This window comes from Saccostrea cucullata, unplaced genomic scaffold (assembly GCF_032062105.1).
Source record: "Saccostrea cucullata isolate Sc308-1 unplaced genomic scaffold, CSIRO_AGI_Scuc_v1 ctg137, whole genome shotgun sequence".
Classification (NCBI taxonomy): Eukaryota; Metazoa; Mollusca; class Bivalvia; order Ostreida; family Ostreidae; genus Saccostrea; species Saccostrea cuccullata.
In genome coordinates, this window is record NW_026926990.1 from 16,927 (window position 1) to 40,414 (window position 23,488).

The window sequence follows — 23,488 nt, forward strand, 5'->3', positions numbered from 1 at the left end:
ATATCAAATGTGTCCGACTTGCGATCGAATTTCGATGTTGGTGGTTTATCACATCTGAATGCATTATAAGGTAAAATACCGAGGTAATCCAAGCAAAAAATATTAGATCTTTGCGAGTTCTTTCGGACAGTATCCAATAGCAGAGGGTATAATACAACCGAATGTGACCTGCATACAAGAAGGAATACAAATTAAAGGTGTCCAACTCACGATCACTTCACCCTAAAACTTTCCCAGAATCACTGTACGCGCCAATTTAAACCAAACTTGACCGTGACATAAGGCATTCTTCGTGAAAGGAGATTCAAGAGGAGATTTTTCAGTTCCATCTTTATGGAGAAATTATTTAGACATAGAGAAAATATGGTGGCTTTATTTCAAATGAGAAAAAGATGAAATATATGAAGCTTTCTGACGAAATTATACATCTTAATTTTTTTTCATCAGCATCAGCCATTTCAAGTCATATAAGTGACCTATACACTCCGGCATGAAGTTCTACCTTACTTGGATCTGCACTATTATCAAAGCTTAAACACTTAAGATATGTATAGGTATATGCAAGAAATCTAAAAGCAGTGTGGTGAGCAGAATGTTTTCTTGTTAATATTTTCAATACAAAAAAGTTACAATCCTAATCTACCATTTAGATTCTTCTATAAGAACACCACAATATAGTTGAATTAAAAAAAAAGGGGGGGGGGGGTTCAAGCAATTATCCAGACAGTGCAAACCGGAATATCGCCTTCATTTGTGGTTTCCGGTTTTAAACATTACTTTTCCAATTTTTTCAAGATGGAGGAAAGGATTGGAAATTGACAGATTATTTCGGACAAAGAAGACGTAAATGCAACTGAAATAGGTCGACCAATATAGGTATTTGTACTTTGATCATCTGAGTAATGTTATTTCATTTTGTTTAAAATGTTTGGAGGTTTTAAAGTCCATTTCTTTAAGTAAAAAAATGAAGTTTAATACGCATGCGAATTTTCTCGGATAATTTCACACCGATCAACCACTGCAAGGTAGTTTAATTGAAGTATTTCTTAATGTTTATGTTCTTTGAATTGGTTTTTCGGTTTTGTTCCTTAATTTGTAAAAAAAAATTAATGAAATACTTCCAACAGAAAGAATGCAAATATGGCATGAAGAGCTACACCCATCTGATCTTGAAGTTGATGGGATGGGCTAATCAAATCATATTCAGTTAAGTTGCCAATACGGGCCATCTCCAGTTCCGGAACATTAGTGTTATTTTATGTTATAGTATTAAAATTATCCACAATAAGGCAATATGTATAATGGGCATATTCATGAAGAATTGGTCTTTCTGTAAGTAACATGATTTTGTAAATTAACATTAACAGGTTGGGACCACTCGATCAAGATACTTATAAAGGAATAACTTTTGGTTTACAAGTTTTTCTGTATGTCCATTGATTAAGAGATTGATCCTTAGAAAATTCTCTAACTACTTGGGGATCGATCTAGATAACAAACTTTAGGGTTGCAGAAAAACTTGCTTGCGAAAAGCTATTCCTTTTTTTTTCTTACATGAATTTACAAAGCATTTGCAATGAAATTTTATACCACATCTCCCCTTGGCCAAAAAAGATCCTAAATGATTTTGATGTCAAAAAGACCAAAGGTCAAGGCTATAACCACACTGATAACTTTATACATTATTTTTGTGTGGAAAAGTTTTATTTCTGAGTGAGCAATATATGAGGAAGCTTTTGCAATTAAATTATATACAGTTACTCCCTGTGGCCCTAACAACAGCCCCTCTTAAAATGTTCTGTCCACCACCCTCAGTCCTCCGAACCCCCCCCCTTCCAATCCACACATGCTCTTCTTGTTTCCTTAAGTGGGGAAACAAATTCCTCTGAATTAGCGTGTTTACTTAGAGTTATAATAGTATTCTTTAAGAAAGTACCCCGGTATATGAAATAAAAACTAAAAAAACTTAAATGAATTCAGATTATTTAGAAGTAGGGGTGGGCTTTGTAAATGTATGGTCAGATATATATAATTGTTTCTATTTCTGAGCCGTGGGGAATTAATTATAGCCCAACAGAGTTCATATAGAAAGGAAATGTAATCTTTAAGATGCTGACTGATAAAATCTAAATGTGTTTCAGTACTTGAATTCCCAGCATGTACATGCTTACTTTGTACTGATGTGACAGTCTCATTCTTGGCTTTTGATTAATGTTAAAATGGAATCTCAATGTAGAAGAAGGGATAGATTCTGAACAAACTCTAGTGTGCAAAAGATGAAGGCAAAAGCAAAATGTGTTGTGCCATTTATACTGAAAAGCAGGGTATAATGTATATGTGGACAAAATCATCACAGACTGAGACAAGAAGTCTGTGCACATTTTATAATATTAAAAGAAGAATAATAATTGTATCACTGAATACTTTTGTTGTTTTTTTATGAATCCATTGCTATAAATCAATCATTTAAAAATAATCAATTTCTATACTAGTTAGATAAAGTTTTCTTTGGGTGTCAACATATTTGATCTCAGAGTTTGACCTAATGACCATCCTCTGCAAAATTTTACCAAACTTTAACGTTGACCATAACCTTGAACTTTTGAATTTTATCTACATTTGCAGTGTGTGTTTTTCCTAAAGAATAGTCACTGGCCAAATTGACTGCATCATTTGTCAAAATGAAAAAAAAAACTTGAATTGTAACAGTTCGGTCCACAGATATTTTGTTCATAAAACCGCAGCCCCTATTCTGTTACAACTAATTTCTAACCCTTTGCTTTGAAAAAAGGGAAAACTTTGATCTGGGAAAAAAATGAAACCTTGACATAAACATGTACATTTTTGGAAGGTTTGGTGTTGTTAGTTTTATATTTCAATTAAATATTTCCTGTAACAAGACCTTTCCTTTACCTCTTGACCTTTGAGTATTACAGACTTTTTGTAACAGCTTTAACTTTGACCATATTTTCTGAATGGTTGGTGTTATGCTTGCATTTTATGTGCATTGTAAATAGACCTCTCTTTGGTTACCTGTGTTTTTAACTCTTGACCTTGAATTTTGACCTAAATTTGAAAAAAAAACCCACCTGAAACATGACTTTGAGCTGCCACATGGGAGCATCAGTGCTTTACATACACACTTTTTTTCAATCAGATGTTTACAGGTCAATCTAAGTTTTCTAAAAAGTCCTATTCATATTTTATTGAAATCTTTTGCTTTTCTATTGCTTATTTTAATATATATATTTATAAATATGTATCTATGATGATATAAGTAATTTTTAAAATATATCAGATTGAATTAATAATTTCCTCAATTTGATTTTGATTACTTTTTAGAGGGTATGCAGGAAGGATGTGAAAAACTATGATGGAGTCCTGTTGAAGATATATATGATATGGCAACATGCACAAGGTAGGGTATCAGAACGGTTGTTTTGCTGTTAGGATTTGGCATTGTGTCATAGCAGTCAATCTGTTGTATACTGTAAGGCTTTTTAATTCCACGGTGTTAAAATTTCCTGATTTCTCAGAAAGTACCAATCAGGATGATTTTAATTTCACGCTGCAGCAAGAAATTAATTTAAATCTTGTACAAGCATTTATGCATTTCTAAAACAAATAATAACATTCAAGATGGGTTTAATTTTGCAGAAAAATATAATAAATCGCGAACATAGTGAAATTAAAACCATCATGATTATTTGCCAATGTACAGTATTAAGGATCAAGTGTTGACTTTTTTATTGGTAGTTTAAAAAGAGCCGGTACTGGTAGATTAATTTGTATTTGATGTATCCTAGAATTATTTTAGACAATTCTTTGCATATTAGGGCTGGGTATTGGCCCGAGATTTCGTATTGCAATATATTGCGTTATTTTTAACTGTATTGCGATATGTATTGCAATATTTTCAATGTAATAAAAATGGCATTTTCTTACTATATTAAAGTTAATTCACATGCAGAATGTACATAACTATAATAAGTTACCAACATGGAAAAAAAATCTTCTTGATTTCATTGAAGTTATGCTCTGAAATGCTACCACAAAACAAATTCTGACTCACTGTTTGGCTTAATAACAAACTTTCATAAGTCCATTTTTATAATAAATGACAAAATTCCTTAATCTTAGCATATTGTGAATATATCGATATTACAAAATCGTATTGCGATACGATATTTTTTGTCATTGTATTGCAATATATTGAAATATCGATATTATTGCCCAGCCCTATTGCATATACATGTGTATGTATATTTTTTTTACTGAATGAAGTTGAACATAGATGAAGATTACATATACAACAGCTTGGCCTGGATTGGGAACAGAATAAGGACTGAGGAAAAAATAATTTGATTTTTTAGCATTGCTGTTGCACTGTATTTGGATGAATTATAAAAAATCTATTTAAAGTAATGAAAGAATAGTTCCTAAAAAAGAAGAGGCACAAGATCAAGCCTCAAAGGGCACAAGATGTGTAACTGTTACTGGTTGGTAACAGGTAAAAAGATGCAGTGTCTTTTATGCATCAGTAAGATTGACTTATTCAGAGGGAAAAAGTCAAGAATCCCTTTACATCTGTACAGTTTATATGTTCTTCAGTTCTGAAATTGATAGGTCTGCTCTTCATGTCTTAGAAGCTAACTGTTGTAGTTGGATGAATGAACCTTTCTTCCATAAAATATAATTATCAGTGGCGGATCCAGAAATTTTGAAAAAAGGGGGGGGTTCCGACCAGTTTGAGGTCGGGGTAGGGGCCCACAGCCACACAAAAAAAACACACCATTGATTTACCAAATATTATGTATTTTTTTGGACTCAAAGGGGGAGGGGGAGGGGGTCCGCCCCCTATTCCCACCCCCTAAATCTGCCAGTGATTATTTATGAAGAATGCCCATGCCATGATGGATTGAATTATTGCAGATATGCCATGAACTTAATGGTGGTCAATTAAAATTGATCATCATTTGTTTACACTTCTGACTGGTTAAGAGTTGACTACACTTTTTGTAGTATTTGATTTTTCATAGTTATTAATTATAATTGGAGAATTATAACAAATGGGTTCTGTATTTTATCAAATGTTTTGAACTAATGAACATTTTTTGTTAGAAAAGGGAAACTAAAATATTAAGCTTTTTTTATACCATTCATTTACTCAAAGAAAAGTAGGTGGTATGTTTGATCAGTTTATAAAATGCATTAACATCACATGTGTAAGAGAAATGTCTGCCATATATGTGTGTTTGTTTTGTGTGTCAGATTCTCACAGTACATGAATTGATACTAAAAGAATAAAGGTTTTTCATTTTGACCCCAGTATAATTTTTAGCTCTACTGGTCAGAGACCAGAAGAGCTTATGCGATAGTAATGTGTCTGGCGTCCGTCCATCTGTCTGTCTGTCTGTCTGTCCGTCCGTCTGTCTGTAAACAATTTTTCAAAACGCTACTTCTCCTACAGTTTTGGTCTGATTTCAATATAACTTGGTACACAAGTAGACTACACTAAGATACATAGAATAGTGCATCAGTTTTTATTTTCGATGAACGGTGTTGCCATGGTTACTAAAAATAGAATTTTCTGTGAAATTCCTTTAAAACGCTACTCCTTCTACAGTTTTGGTCTGATTTCAATATAACTTGGCACACAAGTAGACTACACTAAGATACATAGAATAGTGCATTGGTTTTTGATTTCGATGAACGGTGTTGCCTTGGTTACTAAAAATAGAATTTTCTGTGAAATTCCTTTAAAACGCTACTCCTTCTACAGTTTTGGTCTGATTTCAATATAACTTGGCACACAAGTAGACTACACTAAGATACATAGAATAATGCATCGGTTTTTGATTTCGATGAACGGTGTTGCCATGGATACTTAAAATAGAATTTTCTGTGAAATTCCTTTAAAACGCTACTCCTACAGTTTTGGTCTGATTTCAATATAACTTGGCACACAAGTAGACTACACTAAGATACATAGAATAGTGCATCAGTTTTTATTTTCGATGAACGGTGTTGCCATGGTTACTAAAAATAGAATTTTCTCTGAAATTCCTTTAAAACGCTACTCCTTCTACAGTTTTAGTTTGATTTCAAAATAAGTTGGCACACAAGTAGACTACACAAAGATACATAAAATAGTGCAATGGTTTTTGATAAGTACAAACCAGTAGAGCTACAGTCTCGACAGAGACTTCTGGTTTCCTGTAATTTAGTATAAATCAGATAAAATCACTGCATCTAACAGGTCCATTTCCTTGGGAGCTGAGCTGCTCCCTCTCTGTGCCTTACTACATTTAAAATCTGATCCATTCATAAGTAGCTGCAGAGGGGGGTAAAAAAAAACACGATAAGGTTCTGCAGATGTAGTATTGTGTTTAGAATGTTTGTAAAGGTTGGAACATCCTAAAGCTGGCTTCTTTTAGGGATTTTAAAAATCAGGAAGGGTTTGGAATAAGATCTAGTGTAAGATAATGCCCAGTGTATCAGGTCAGTAGATTTTAAGTGCTTCTTTTAATGACCTTGCTCTCAGCAGCTTATCCAAATCATTCAAAACTCATTAGCTTTTGAATGACCTACTTTTAGATTTCTTTGTGCTTCTGAAAAGTCAAAATCTGGAGATGCTGTTTGATATGCTAGCCCCATTGATGTGTATACTCATCAAAGGAAACTTTCATAAAAAAATCTCTTGTAGTTGTGCCATATAATCTAAGTATAAATATTTATTTATTTCCTTCAGGTTTTGGTGAGGAACTTGTTTATACCAGAATGGGCCTACCAAGGTTCATATTAATTATTTTCAAAAATTAAGGGTGTAACTTTTTCCCTCTAGAATATTAGAAGTTGTCTAGATTCTTTCTCCAGATTATATTACCTCCCGTCTTATATAACTCTTATATTGTATACCCCTGTAAGAGAATGATTAGATAAGGAATCCATTTTCATGAAGGAAGAAACCCCATGCTTCTTGAAACCGAGTGATAAAAATGGCTGGTTTTTCAGATCAGAAGATGAGGATTAGACTAGTACTCTGTATCTAGGAAGGGTTAGGGAGCCCCAGGGCTGCCAGAATATGACAGATAATAAAAGAAGATGAATGTCATGTGGCTGTCAAATCTGTGTTATGATATTTGCAGAGTTTCTTGTTTGTCTGAGGTCACTGACCTCAAAGCTGCTGATCTCTAGATGGAGTTCTTTCCCCTACCTAATGGTTTGGCCAGTGTGTGTGTAATTCAGAAACTCTCCATGATCTTTTCATCTTTTGACAGAAAATTGATTTGTAGTTGTGTAATTTGACCCTATATGGCATAATGTTTGATACATGATAGTCTCTCTATATATGTATTTGTAAACTGTTATTTATAATCTGGTACTTGTGTGTATGAATTACTATCAATAGGTACTTATGAATATATAAGCATTCAACTTTTGTACCCACAAATGCATTTAATTACCAATCCAATTTAAGATTTGTCAAATTATTTTTTATGAAAACTGAAATAAATTACATGAATGTATTGATGTTTATCAGAAAATGTTTGAAAAGCATTGATTTTTGTAATCAATATCCCATTTTAGACAATGTTTCAATATTTTAATTAAACTCTCAATATCTGCATCTTGCATAAATCAATCAAGATTATCCTTAAAAATTCTATGGATTAATTCTAAAAATACAATGATTAGACCAGGCTTAATCTGAGTTCTATAGTATTGATCAGTGAGTCATCTGATCAAAAAAATGGGGGAAAAAAGAATTGTCAACGTAATGCACTATGCGCATTCTATTAGCGGCATGTTTTAATGTAGGAAGTATGGAAGGTTTGACTATGAAGTTAACATCTTGACTCGTTAGGATATTGGTGCATTAATTATTCATGTTCTTACTTTGTTGCTGGTTGTTAGTTAATGCCATTGGAACAATTTACAGATTGATTTAGCACAGTAGGTATTTTATAACCAGATTTGTCTGTAGCTGCGTCATTTATATTCAATTAATCTCCCAGCACAATGAAAGAAACTCAGTTTTGTGTCTTCTAGATGTAAAACTACCTGAATTTTCACATCGTGTCACAGAGTCCTGTGAATAGAGAAAAACAATGGTGACAGGGATTCCGGGGACACCGGTACTGCCTTATCATACTTCATGTCGACTCGGTTCAAGATTCCCGGGGACAATTGCTGACAGATTCATTTGGCACTTATTACATGTTTATTATTCAAATCTACTTTTGCCTTTTTCTGGGCGAGCAACAAGAGGGCAGTGTATATTGATTTTGTGGGAGAACCAACTTCTTTCTCTGATTGCTGCTGGCTGAGTAACCAGAGACTGCATAAAGTGACTCAGATCTTATTGACAGATTTTCATTAAGACATTCCTTTGTCATTCACTAGCCTTGTTTTATTGCAATGTTCCACTTTGTCCTTAGAGAGGAGAGGGGACAAAATGGAAAACATTTTGTTGCCATTTGAATTTAGGATTTAACATTCCATATGGTTCTTTGTTTTACTTCTGTAGTGATGTATTTCACAAGATGCTGTGGTCATAGGAAGAAACATTGAAATATTTGTGTAAAATGGATTGTACTTGGGCACTTTAAAGAAGACTGTTGGAGTACTTCTAGATATTAATGTGATGGTGAAGTTGTAGGTGTCCATTCTCTGTAGCCTGTGTCTAAGATGACAGACTGATTGACAGCTGACAAAGAATGTGTGCTGCTATGGTCCTGGACCAGCTCTTGGTTTTGTTATGGTGCAAATCAGACAAAAATGGTACACCTGTCAAAAACAGTGTCCACAGGTAAGTGTCTGAACACCTGCCAGAATTGGCAAAATGGTGAACTATTGACAGGTTGGCATTTATTTGATCTTCTTTGTGAACAATGTTTGTTGTACATGAGAACATGCAGTTAAAAACCAAAAATGTAGCAATTTGGCAAAGGATTACAAGATGTTGAAGTTCAATGTAATTAACCCATCTTGTTTACTTCTTGTTTGATTCTGATGTTATCTTTTAAATTGCTTTTTTGACTGTCACTGAAAAGGAAAGAAAATTTCATCTCATTTCAAAAAAGAGCACAAGTTGTGTTCAGCAGTATTTTCATGAGTCAGTTGAATGTTTGACACAAATCAGTTGAAACAGCTGATGCAAATTTTAAGCCACAAATCTATGTTTTGCAAGGTGTTTCCCCAAGTGAGGGCCTCAACCAATCAGTCAGACTTTTATGTTACACAGAAAAATGAGTGTTTGTGATATTTAATGGTTTCCTGTGCTCTTCATCCAAACAATTCCACAATTACAACATGTGTGCAAGTTAGAAACATGGGGCAATGTCCAACAGTTAGCACTGCTGAGCTGCTGTAGCCAGCCTTTTTGCCTCAAAGAATGAGTTTACATTTGTGTTGCATCCAGTCAGAATTCCCAGCAGTTGGAGTAATTGTCTCTAATGAGAAGCTATGCCTGTGCAGAAGTAAGTGTTGTTTTCATTGGGATGATCAATGTGGAAGGTCAAATCTAGTTTTTCAAGAAAAACACCTCTATTTTCCGTGTAGCTCTTTATGAAGAGACTTTTGGGGGGATCTATCTTAAGAATTGATGTATCTGTGATTAAGTGCTTGGTGTGTGTCATAATTAAGGGTATTAAGTTACTGATTCTGATGGAGAAATCACAAAGCAGCCATTGTTTTGGGAATATGTTATTGAAGGAGGATTTCTTTCTTGTGATGATAAATGATCTTGATTGCATTGTCAATGCATTAGACTTATACCCCAGTCAGAAATGACATGGAGGCTACAGGACCCCAGGTGTGTCTTCTGGGCAGGTGTGTATGTGTATTGCTTCTTGATTTGTATCAGTGTCAAAGTATTATAGAAAACGCAGGTAAAAAATGAATGTTTGAGCTGTGTCAGCTGATGAATTAGAGCTTTGATAAGGATCATTTCAGTGCAGATTTTCAGCAAAGTATTTAGATATTAATGAAATGATAAAGATAAGAATGTGAATACTGAGTGCAAGTTTTCGAGTGCATATAGAGATTTTGGGTGTAAATATTGTGTTAATTAGTCTAGATTAAGGTTATGTATGTGTTCTCATTCTAAGGAAAGTTTGGATACTTCTACTTGAAATTATTTGGTTTGGTGTTCAATTCAACATTTAGATATATCCCTTTTTATCAAAACACAAAGACATTTAGTTTCATTCTAATGTTGATGCCAATAGTTATAAGTATATGAATCCCTTTGAACTCAAAATAATGACACCACAGAGTCTGACATCAGTAATTTCTTTTCGTATTTGGTTTACTAGAGAAAGACATTGATGTCAAACTGACAACTAATATTTATAATACAAGGTTATATGTTGTAATCAACTTCTGTAATATTAACTTCCTTTATTTATGCATCAATATACTATTATCAAATGTATATGAAATTTATCTCTCAGTTGATTCAATATGCTAGAGTATATTCTGTTAAAAATCATTTTCTAAAAATAAAGTAGGTTATTAACAAATAAGTTGATGATACAAGGATATCAACAATGCTCATTTTAAACCACCATATCACATATTTCTTAACTATAGTTTTTAGACCATTATTTTCACACTGAAATATCTATGGATTTTTTCTGTTGACCAATCAACACAAGGAGTACAAAGCTGGTTCACTTGGTTGGCAGAGAATGCTTACTTCTCCATGGCACCTGATCACTTGTCTGTGTACAGAAGTCCATAATAATGTCTTTGTTCATAATTTGTATTGTTTAGGTGGACCTTTTAAAATGAATGCTGTTTGTTGTCTTTTACAAGGGTATATTTCATTTTGTATTTAAAACTAGAGATACTGTAAGCAATGATACCCCTTGCCGCCCATATGAGTATAATGACAGTGTCTATGTTTTGCTATGGGAAACCCAAAATATGTGTCGGATCAAAAAGTAAAATAGGAGGTGCACAATGAAAAAGGTATGGCAATGGCAGTGGTATTAGAGGAGTTGCGGATAATAGATGGGTACTCCAAAGCATAACAGACAGACGGACAGACAGCTAGACGGACGAACATACTGATTACTATATACCCTCCCGCTTTTCAAGCGGGGGGTGTAAAAAAAACCTTTGATATAGTTTTCAGAAAGACAAGATGATTAAATTTTAATCAAGCTCTTCCTGTTTAGCACAATATTATCTTTTAATTGGTTTGCATGTAAATGTGTAAAATTGTCCTATTTTTTGACAAAACATTTTTGATTTGATTTCTACATTGTGGAGAGCTCTTAATGGACATGGAAACAGAGATCTATGAAGTGGTCTAGCTGTCAATCTAATAAGTCTAGATGTGTATTGACACATACATAGGTAGATTGTTCCACAATGTGTGACCATTAATTAGCTACTGTCTGAAGTAGGTACAGATAATACTAGCACACTACCAGAAGTTTTTTTGACTCATTGTTTTGTTTTTTTTTATCCTGAGGATAAAGATAAGAATTTTGTACGAGTTTGACAGGAGTTAGATCAAACTGTTGGTATATATAACAGTTCTGCTGCATACTGAATACACATGGTGAATGTTTACCGAGGAAGCTTTATGTGTTACATTGCTATTGTTCATTGATTGAGTCCACATCTGATTCCTGTGTCTGGTATAAGCTGTGAAATTCCTTGTCTCAGTCTTACTGCTTCTGGGGTCTCCTTTGATGGTACAGCACACTGTAGAGCAGACTTGAACACCCACATAGATATTGCATCAAAAACAATACACCTTTTTCTCTTGTTTTCTGCTATGGGGAATTAGTTTTCATTCTGTATTAATTATGCACTCAGTGAGATCGAAAAAAAAAAATATGTAGCAGCAATTTTTCAGAGTTGTAATCTAGAGCAGTTAATGGGTGCTATGGAGCCGTGGCAATTGTTCAATGGTTTTTACTAAACACATTTGGCAGTCTTTCATATTTTGTGTATGCTGTACCAATAAATTGATTCAGAATGTAGATAAGTCACAGTTTGGAGAGAGAGAAAGAGAGAAAGAAAGAGAGAAAGAAAGAGATCAGTTCTATAGGAAATATCTGTCACTGTAAAATAAACAAGAAGTAAAGAAGGAGACTGTGCCAAAAACTATATATATCTTCAACTTTTAAACAAAATGGTCTGGCATTACAAGTTGAAAGACAGCTTGGTTATAATAAAGATTCTTGAGAGTGGCACACGACTGCCCTGGATTGCATTAATTTTCATCATCTTTTATTTGTAAACAAGACACAGATTTGTAGAGCGTTTAACTGCTGCTATCAATCATTTTCTAGAGTACAATGGAGATTTTGGCAGCATTTTACATAGGGAGATGTTGACATTAAGTGTGATCTCAGAAACAGCAGACATTAGAACAGAGAGGCCTGCAGGAAGGGCAAAAAAGCTTGTCATTTGTCATTGTTTATACCACATGTTACAGAAGATTCATATGCATTATCGGCTAGCTTTACAGCTAAGAAATTGAAAAAAAGAAATTATAATGTTTATCAATCTTGCACAAATCAGAGCTGGCAGTTTTAATAAATAACTTCTTACAATTTTCACTATTATCCAAACCATCATTTTACATGTATGTGAATAATTTTAATCTACAGATATTTTTTTGAGTGTTCTCACATGAAATTACTTAGAAAAGACTAGACTGATCTCTAAATGGCACAAAGGTCATGGAAAGGTCGTGAACTTCATACAGGAGCTAAGTATCCAAAAAGTAGCAGCAGGGCAAACAGGTTACAGGAAACGTGGCACAAAAAAAATTGGCTGTGGGGGCTTTCAGCACTTAGTTGTGTATGTAATCTGGCTAATCCGAGCTGGCTGGGGAGGCTTAGGGTGCCAGATTAACACCTGAGAGAGGATGCTGGTTGTTTACTGTGTGCCTGACTGACATGCAGCCCACATGCTGGCTTTACACCTGTGATGGCAGAGGGGAGGGGGAGGAATGTTTCTAGTATTGTACCATGTGTGATATTGATTAATAAAGCCTTAGTCATTGGAGGCAGATTTATAAATGTAGGATATGCTTTTGTTTTCAAGTTTGATTTTGGTTACCAGGAGATTGATATTCTTTTGTTCTTTATATTATTCATAATTTTTTTTAGGTATTGCATAGACAATGATGATGGATTATCAGTATTTATTTAAAGGAAAGGATATGGCAATATTAGATACACAATTTCTAGTTTCTATTTTTTGTGTGACATTTCAATCAAACATACATGCAAGTATTTATTATGGAAGATTTCTATGTCATGATTAGTATCATTGAGCAATATGTGTAGGTCTAATGGCATAGACATTTGTATCAGTGCACTAAGAGTACACCTATCAGTACAGGTCTCCAGCATCAACTACTGCATTACAGACCCACTGCTCTCATTGACCCCAGAATCTAATGCTGAACAGTACATTTGATTGGTGACTAACATCTGAGATTGCACTAGTAACTAAATTACCCTCATCATTAGAGAGCTCCATGTAAACAAATAACATCATATGACACACTTTAGGTGTTGATGAGGGAAATAATTGAGAGATGGATATTGGGCACAGGATAAAGAGGTTTTCCTGGTTTGAACTGGTCTAAAATAACTCCGAGGATTTTGTTCTCAAATTATCATGCATGTTTTTGTATCAATGTGAGTGGAAGGACCCAATTTTTTTGCTACAGGGAAATATTATAAGGATTTTTTTATAATGGTGTTTACTGCTCATGGTAAGATTTCATCAAAAGATTTGCAAACTTTTTAAGTAATTTAATGTTAAAGGGTTATCTAGATGTGTTGTTACAATAGGAAAGTGATTCTGTAAGCACCTAAAATGAAATTTTTATCATTAGAGTTATCTAATCACTTTCAAGCACTTCTGTACAATCAAGGGGGCTCCCTCAAAGGTGAACTTTGATCACTTTGAGGTTTGCAGTTTTTTATGCTGATTGTTAGGGAATCTGCAGACAGAACTTGGGCTGATGCTAAGCTGTTCGTAATGGAATTGGACAAACTAAATCAAGTGTAAAAGAAGGAGGAATGCTTTGCTGGCTAAGTTGCCCTCTGGAAACAATTTACCAGCAGTTAGATTTACTTGTGTGAGTCTGTAATTTGAAGAGGAAATCCTTTATGCTTGAATTCTTAAAAGAGGAAGGAAAGTTAGAGTTCCTTTCCTACCTCAAAATTTTAAACAAACCACACATTTTTTGGTGTGGAGAATTTATACCATGATAAATATAAATTATGTTTTCAATAATGAATGTAACATTTCATACCAAATTTATGTTCATTTGATGTTCTTTGCTTTAAATATTTCAATGCTTATATCAATGCTTTTTCAAGTATTTTTACTTTTCACAGCTGTGTTTTGCGTGTGATTTAACTTTATTTGCTTTGTTTTATATATGTTTTGTGTTTTCACATTTATGTCCACAGACAAGATTTGATCACATTAGGATGTCGACTTTTATAAGTTGTCATGGCCTTTGAGGTTCAGAACATATACAGCACGCCACAGATTCCGCGCAAGCGGCCGTGTTTACGTCCCCGCCGAATGACGCTGATCGATCTCAGGTACACCTGCGTGTCTTAGTCCCAGATTCTCTCCTGATGCCTGCGAGGAGATGCACACTCTATAGACTTTCTTTTTGCCCGTTGATCGTGGTCATGTGAATGCTTTTCTCCAAATTCTCTCTTTCCTCTTTTCATACTTGTATTAGGTGGCACAAGCATGTACTGTGGTAGTTAACTATTTTATAATTGCATCAGAATACATAAATATGCTGGCAAAAATCGACTCTATATTGGGACTACTAACTTCAGCTGTTCATTATGATATCAGGTACACACTGTAGCCATACAGTGAAGTATATTAACTTCTTACATAAAACCTATAAATATAACTCTTGTATATTTAGATTCTTAGATGTAATGCAGAAATGTTTTTTTTTTTTTAATTATATTTTTATGAAACTGATAGTGATAGGTAAAAGGAAACACACAGGGAATGATAGGATCATACTGTTTCACTCAGATTATGGGGAATCCTCAGGATAGTGTTAGTTTTTGGCTGACTTATTTTCTACATGTTTTCCTATAGATTTCAGGTCTACATCACTATAGAACCCACTAAACTCCCTTCATCATTTTGGTCATCCAAAATATGATGGATGAGAAAGGGCACAGGTTATGGTAATTTTAACTTCTGATATTTAGAGCTATATCACTTAGCCTCATCCCATTTATTTATATGGTACAGCACTGGCATTTTTCCCATACAGATATTCTAATTCAGAAATGACCAGAATATTGATTTAGTATAATTTTTTGGAGTTTCAGTGCTGAAAATAAATTGGAGGATTATGACACTTAGAGCTGATAGTAGAAAGGGAATTGATTTCAATCTTTAACGGCTGTCATCAATGAATGGCATTATTCATGTACCTATATTAAAACAATTGCATGGGCAAAGCATATTCCTTGTGTAATTCTCATGAAAAAAAAATGCAAATTACTACTTCAGTACACTAAAGAAGTTTTCAATAGAGTAATTGTTTAATCCTCAAGTAAGAGCTTAAAACTTGGAAATTAATTATGAGCTCTTAAGAACACATAATTATATGAATAATAATCGAGTCAATAATGTGAGCAAAAATTTCTGACTTTTTAGCACTACCCAAGGCTTCAAAATCATGCAGTTTACATGTATCTGTTGGACAAAATTTCTTCAGTTTTGATGTCTGTCATGATACAAAAGTATTTAAAAAATGTACAAACGAAGTTATGTAAGATAGAAAAAGTTTCCTTGAGGGTTGCTGCATGATAATTATATGACTTTATGGATATGAGTCTCTAGGTCATCTCTCCTTAAGTTGCTTGCTGCATGCCTTAAGTTGAAGAATGCTGCATGTATTTAACTGTTTTATCTTTTTTATTTGCAGAAATAAATGGAACATGTTAAGTTTATGCATTGTTTGAAACTTATGGGGAAACATCCTCAGGTAGTGTAGATTCAAGTTTGTTCAAAATAGGGCGGGGCCAAAATGGAGTTTTACATAGAAATATATAGGAAAATTCTTTAAAAATCTTCTTCTAACATCAAAATGGCTGACCAAAGTTTTACAAATTAACTAATTTACATCTAAGCCACTCAAAATTGAATACATGTATTACAATTTTGAGTGGCTTAGATGTAAATTAGTTAATTTGTTAGAGATCATCTAGGATTAAACAATTTTTCATAGGCAATTTTTAATGATTGCCATAAATGCACATGGAAAAATATTAAAGCAAATTCAATATAAAACATCTTATTTTCGATGGATCAAATTCTTATGATATGAGAAAAAAAGATTTGTTCATGGGGGTTGTTGGCATCATGTTGTAGTCTGAAATATTTTAAAACATTTTGGGGAGAAGAATTTCTGAATGTTTTCTTACTACATAAACAATGAAAGTTAAACCCCACAATTGAACTCCTAGACTAGAAAATCTACTACTCACCAGCATTTACTATAGACACAGGAGTTAGTTTGGAGAGAGAGAGAGAGAGAGAGAAAGAGAGAGAGAAGTGCTAGGCAGTTTCCATGCCAGATCAGTTATTTCTGATGCATGAGGCCTCATTCTTCATGGATTAAAGCAACATTAACTTCAGATTTCATTCATGGAATTCAGGGAAATATTTCAAATGAGTGACAGGCGGGGAATTGAAGTCGTCTTGGATTGTATTCCAAACATGACTATTGATAAGCATTGCTGCATGAAAGTGATGTGTTCTTCCATCAAGTTGTCAGGAACATTTACTATTCCCCCCAATAAGAGAAATTTTTAGAAATGTTTACAATGTAGGGGTTTTAACCTTGGATTCTATCTCTTTATTCCTCGCAACATCTGGGATTTTTCAACCTGGTTCTACGGGGCAGAAGGATCTGAATTGGGGAAAAAAGTTGTGTTTGTGAATGTCTTGGTACATCTTGATATGACTGGGTGTGATCTCATTAACGCGAGTTTTGTGTAACATTGTGTGTCTACCATCAGAAGGATAGTAGTTTTTTTTTTATCACAACAGTGGAAGCTGATATTTCGATAGGAAGGTTGGGGGAAAATTATCTAGATTAGCCCAGATGTTCTCATGACTGCTGCCAAAAATGTATCTTATGGAGTCTTTTATAGACTCCAGAAACGATTATCTTTCTTGATAAATGTTGTCACAGGAAAAAATATATAGAATCTGCTTTTAGTTTTATACTGGTTTAAATAGAAAGACAGCTGTTGAATGTAAAAAAAATATTGATCATTGAAACAATCATGGTAACAAAAGTATTTCTTGTTGTAGGACAGAATGATACAATCTTTTTCCCCAAAATCACTTGATAACAGCTAAATATATGAAAATAATAAGTAAATATTATATTATTTTATAAAAATTTATATATTAAGGTTAATATAAGTAAATTGAATATGTTTTATGATATAAAATTTCAATTTTTATTCAAAATTTCTCAGTAATGTCATTTAAATTGATAAAAAGTTATTGATTAGATTTGTAAGGCCTTGGTGATGGCAAATAGGAAGCAAATATAGCATTGAAAGTCTGCAATTTCTTAATAATTTAGAGGTTGGTTTGTGCATCATTTAGTCCAAATATATATATACTGATCCATGCATCCAGGTTTATTTTTTGGTCTATGCATGTGTCCTTAAAATTATGAATATTGATTTGAATACATGTAATGATAAATTATCTTAATTAACTCTTTGAAGTTCAAAAGTATAATTGTACAGCTATTTCAAGCATGCCAGAATTATAGAAATGCAGACATGTAGAATAGCCAGGGTACCTTCAGGAATGTCAGTCACACAGGTCATCTGCCACAGAGTGGAGAGGTATATTAGGTAAAAGTCTGTAACATTACAGGGGATAGCTGGAGGTAGGGCAGTTCTAAGACGTACTTAAGGTGTGTGTATAATGCATGACTTTACGTGTTACAGAAATGTACGGGTAGATGAAGATGACAACCAGCCCTACAGGAAATGCAGCACGGCCACAATTCGCTCGGAAGGGACCGGCACACAGTATTATTCCAAGGTACTTTATGGCAAATAATGAAAAAATTATTAACTATTGATGTTATGGTGACCCAAACACTTAAAAGTTGATCATCATAAAAATCACTTTGAAGCTCTTTATAGATCAAGGTTATTCCAAACTGTCCATAATTCATTACTGATATGTGGTAATGGTAAAGAGGGTTATAATTTTATGGAAATCCATTATCCTAGAGCCAAACTGGCAAATGTATTAGGTGTTTACTATCATTCTGTCACAAGACACAAGTACAGTTTAAAGTGAACTCAAAGCATGCAGCATCTTAGTATTTTCAAAGTGGATCATTTCAAGGAAGACAGATTCATTACTTTTAACTTCCAAGTGAGTCCTCTTTAACTTGTCGTGGTAAATGTCTCTAATTGATTAATACAGGATATAGGTACTTCAGACAGAAAAAGACCTCCATGACACAAAAAGAATGCACATTAGAGATAATAAGGCTCTCAATCTTGCGTCATTTCATATCAGATACTTTATTAACTGATCATTTATTTGTTTACTGACAAATGTTATTGATTGAGCATATTTGATATACAGGTGTAGTATGAATGAACCTCAGACATTGCTTATTGGTTAAGGAAGCATGGTATAAGATATTAATGTCCTTGTTTTGCCTTCAGCATGGTGGGATCCAGCACATGTATGACAGTTCGGACACAGGCAGCCTGGATTCCTTTAAGAGTACCTCCTCTTACATGAGGATCAGGAGGGTCTCCAGGTATGTCATTACTTCCATAAAAGGTGTCCAGGATTTTGTTGAATAAAATGTATGTACAGGATTGCTTTTAATAAATGTATGTCCAGTGTACTATATAAAACATCCTGCATTACTTCTACAAAATTTTGTTTCTGGGATTATCTGATATTACTTCTGTAAACATTTTATGTTAATCTAAAGGAAGCATTTCAAAAATCTTATAAAACTTTTTATCTTGTACATTTCAGTTTTTTCAGTGTTTGAAACTCACTGTAAAATAGCTAGACAAGCAGGGCTGATTGCTAGTGAAAGTTGTCAGCCCCACTAAATATGTATTAGCCCCCCCCCCCCACAAATTGTCTTTTATAATAAGTTCATTTTAGCAGTAATGTGAATGGGGCCAGCTCACTATATATTTGATCCTGGACCTAAAGGCTGATGAATTCTACTCATTCACTTGTTACACTTTGCAACCAGTAATATAGTTGATTTGAAAGAGTTTTATCAAATATCTGAATTTTAATTTATGGAAGATTTTACACGTCCAGCCGGGCGTTTATACTTGCAAATCTGTTCGCCCATGACAAAATTTGTGTGTCTTGGGCGGATGGGCGCATGGTTATTTCAATTACTGGTTTTATTTTACAGTGACTGTTGTGTGATTTGGTTAAAATTAAAACTTGATCGATCCTCACAATTGTTGATCATTGTAACTTTGAATTTTCAAACAAAGTTATGAAAGCCAAAGAACTGAGATTACTATATAGAACTTATGATGACTGGATTTTGTTTGTTACAGTTCTGTAGATGGATCCACTAGATTCCCCAAACTTTTGGAGTGCGCCCATTTTCACTATGATGTGGTAGAACTTCCTGGGTTTCAGGTAATTTTGTGCACATTTTTCATGCAAATTTGTCTTTGAAGTCAGTTTGAAATCATCTTATTTTTTCTTTTCAAAATTCGTGTAAAAATGGACATGAAACTATTGTATATGCAGGGATAAAAGGCATAATATCGAATGTTTATTCTTTTTTTGCTCCAAACTTGAGCACATGAGTTATGGCTCTTCCAACAGGTGTGTCTGTGTGATGAAGAGCAGGAGAATTTCCACCATATCAATGGGGAGGAGGAAGGAACAGCCTACCTCATCAAGATCACCTGTGGTAACAAGACATGGATGGTCAAGAGGACACTCAAGAACTTCTGCATGCTGGACAGGCAGTTACACAAGTGTATCTTTGACCGCAAGTTCAGTAGACTACCAGATCTTCAGAAGTCGGACGAAGGAAGAGTTTCCAAGGTATAGATGTGTTGGCAAAACTAATGCATTTCTGTAAAGTTGTTAGGTAATGTTTTTATGTACATGTATCTGTCTGCTAACACTGGATTGTTTATACCTGCGCTTTTTATTGATTTGTGGTTAATATCAGTTTGACACTTTGTGTACAAACTAATTTGTTTTACAATTATGGATTACTTATGCAAGGAGGTGCCTTAGTTGATTAAATTTGAGGTCATTGCTCTGAATTTTTTTTTGTTTTCTTTTTTAGGAAATGGAACTTTTTCTGCAGTCTTACTTGAAGAGGTTTTCAGACATTGCTGGTAGTATGATCAACTGTGGCTCAGTGCTCAACTGGTTTGAGGTAAGAACTTATTTTTTTTAAACAATTTAGATTGACTTTAACATAGACTTAGGTTAAATTGACTCTATTAAACATTCTTTAGCATGGGTTTTCTACATATTTGCTTTAAAAAGCTAATTTTTTTGACACATTTACTTAAAAATTATATAATTTCAAAGTGCGTTCTAATATTTTTTTATAACGAGAAAAACTGCTGTTAAATGAACAAAGATGAATTAACTCTGTTTAGTGTAATGTTAAGTATGTGATGTATGGCAAGATATCTTTAAATACTTATCCAACCTCAGGAATAAGTAGTGAGTGAGATTCCTTTTTACATAAAAGTAATTAGAGATTAGAGTGATTTATGAGGTGTGTGATCTCTGTTTTCTCAGATTGACAATCGAGGGAACCGCTTACTTGTCGTGGACGATTCGGGAATCAATACCCCAGCCATTGCCGCAGCTCACGCAGTCAAACGATACACTTCACAGGCCATAGATGAAATATCATTAGAGGTATATCTTTGTCAGTGTTTGTTTCAGTTTGATGTATCAATTACATGGTTGTAAAAAGTATTGGAGAATGATTTATCAAAGCAACATCAATATTCTGTATCATTATAGAACAAACTTAGTGGTAACAATGTATTTGAGGCATAATCAATATTTTTAATTATGACCTCTTTATAAATGTTTATTATGATTACCGGTAATATAAGCTTTTTTATGATAATAACAGGTGGGAGACATTGTGTCTGTGATTGACATGCCTTCTATTGAGGACACGATGTGGTGGAGAGGAAAACGAGGCTTTGAGGTAAGCCAGGATTATTAAAATGGTCATAATAAAAAAAAAAATTCATAAGGTTCCCTATATTTACAAAATTATTTTGTATCAAGTCTGTCAGTCCTTGGTTTGGGATATTTTTGTTGATCCTGTCCCAGAAGCTTTGTTGTTATTATTGTCGTATTTTACAGGTGGGTTTTTTCCCTGCCGAGTGTGTGGAGGTGATAGGTGACAAGATCCCAGCCTCCGTCCAATCTATGGTGCCAGTTAACAGCAATAGTAAGTATCCAGGACAACATTAAACTTTATCTACTATGCTGTCTTATATTGCACTGATAACCCTAATGCTCTCTAAAGAAAGTTTGAGCACATTAACTTTAATTCCAATTTGGACCTTAAGGGCATAAAATTAAAGGCAGTTTTCTTCCATGTACATTTATGGTCATTTTATAATTTCCAGGCATCTCTACCTGTCATATTGACCATGCGCAGAAATTATTGTGAAGTCATAGTACTCGATTAAATTTCTTGATAATGCATATCTTTTTATATTTTACAGTAGTGCGTAAGCATGGAAAATTTTTAACTTTTCTGCGGATGTTTTTCTCCACACGTCCCCCTCGTAACCAGTTAAAACAGTCTGGTATTGTCAAGGAGCGAGTGTTCGGTTGTGATCTTGGTGAGCACCTGCTCAACTCAGGACATGATGGTGAGTGTACTCAAAATTAAACTTACACATGAATGTAATTTGAGACTCAATGGTCAAGTCTACTAAAATGAAGATATGAAGTTAGTTTACTCAATAAACTTCAGACAGTGCATTACTACAACTGCTCAAAAAATAATACTGAAGTAATTTTTCACTTCTATTACAGTTCCCTTGGTACTTAAGTGTTGTTCTGACTTTATTGAGGAGATGGGAATTGTAGATGGCATCTACAGACTCTCTGGAATCACATCCAACATTCAAAAATTAAGGTAAATCACATGCATTTACAGCATAAATTGTCCAATATGGAAACTACTGGTTATAGAGAAATTGACCAGATTACACAACATTTTAAAAAATTGAATTTATTAAAGGGATTTAAAGTTTACATTGTAATAGACCAGGATTCAGAATACAGATAATCTGGTTAATGGACTTAATGACTTTTACTGCACTTAATTTTGAGTGCAAATCTTACAGCTTGATAAATTCGAGATAAAATATTCAGACATGAATATTCACATTTGTTTTTGTCATATAAAGGTTGGCCTTTGATGAGGACAGAGTTCCTGACCTAACAGAAGAGATTTACCTGCAAGATATACACTGTATCAGCTCCCTACTCAAAATGTACTTCAGGGAGCTGCCCAACCCCCTCCTGACCTATCAACTGTATGATAAGTTCGCTGTAAGTTTGCTTGGTTGCGACAACTTTTTCATAGTCACAAATTCTTAATCTTGAGAAGTTTCATTTTTGAGTGCAGTTTTGTTTTTGATACTAAGCGGAACAAGAATATACTATGTAAAAGCAGACATTATATTGACCATGAAAATAAAGAATTGTTTGAAAGTTCCTTAAAGTTGTCACATTTCCACTTGAAAATTATGCATATTAATCTACATTTTCATAGGAAGCTGTCAGAGATGAAGACAATAAATTGTGGAAGATCCATGATGTTGTCCAACAACTTCCACCCCCTCACTACAGGTTGGTCTTAACTGGAAAAAAATTGAATTAGATTATAAAAGTGAGAGAGAACAAAGCTTTTATCTTTCCTGTTTACTTGAAAATGAACACTGTATATCATTTTTGGTAACAATTGAGAATGATTTTATGTAAAACAGGACAACTGAGTTCCTAATGCGCCACCTAGCTAAAGTTGCAGCATTTGGCAAAGAAACTGGTATGCATTCCAAGAATCTGGCCATAGTGTGGGCCCCTAATCTTCTCAGGTACACCATATATTTTAATTCTAATTTTCTGAGAGATTTCAGAATCTTCAAACATGATTAAATACACATGCTGATATACAGTGAAGTTAACTGTCTATTTTTTACACAGGTCTAAGGAGCTGGAGTGTGGGGGAGGGGCAGCAGCTTTACAGGGTGTGGGGATCCAGGCAGTGGTCACTGAGTGTCTGATTGTGTATGCTGACCTCATCTTTAGTGACAAACTACCCTCATATTCCTCACCAGATCTGAAACGTAAAGAAAAATGATATTTTATTCTAAATGACACAAACCTGTACATTAGTAAC

General features: G+C 34.1%; 1 protein-coding gene across 1 annotated transcript in view; it reads left to right on the forward strand.

The window, feature by feature from the left end:
• The first annotated feature begins 830 nt into the window (after window positions 1–830).
• LOC134273167 (microtubule-associated protein futsch-like) overlaps window positions 831–23,488 on the forward strand; it is a 31,317-nt gene continuing 8,659 nt past the window's right edge. Inside the window, 17 exon segments of the mRNA XM_062755339.1 lie at window positions 831–876; window positions 3,343–3,418; window positions 14,460–14,597; window positions 18,015–18,111; window positions 18,753–18,850; window positions 19,629–19,713; window positions 19,906–20,130; window positions 20,381–20,473; window positions 20,848–20,970; window positions 21,194–21,271; window positions 21,433–21,520; window positions 21,801–21,950; window positions 22,117–22,219; window positions 22,494–22,638; window positions 22,862–22,938; window positions 23,076–23,183; window positions 23,293–23,435. Coding sequence (XP_062611323.1) covers window positions 14,503–14,597; window positions 18,015–18,111; window positions 18,753–18,850; window positions 19,629–19,713; window positions 19,906–20,130; window positions 20,381–20,473; window positions 20,848–20,970; window positions 21,194–21,271; window positions 21,433–21,520; window positions 21,801–21,950; window positions 22,117–22,219; window positions 22,494–22,638; window positions 22,862–22,938; window positions 23,076–23,183; window positions 23,293–23,435 — 1,708 coding nt within the window. The 5' untranslated portion in view covers window positions 831–876; window positions 3,343–3,418; window positions 14,460–14,502.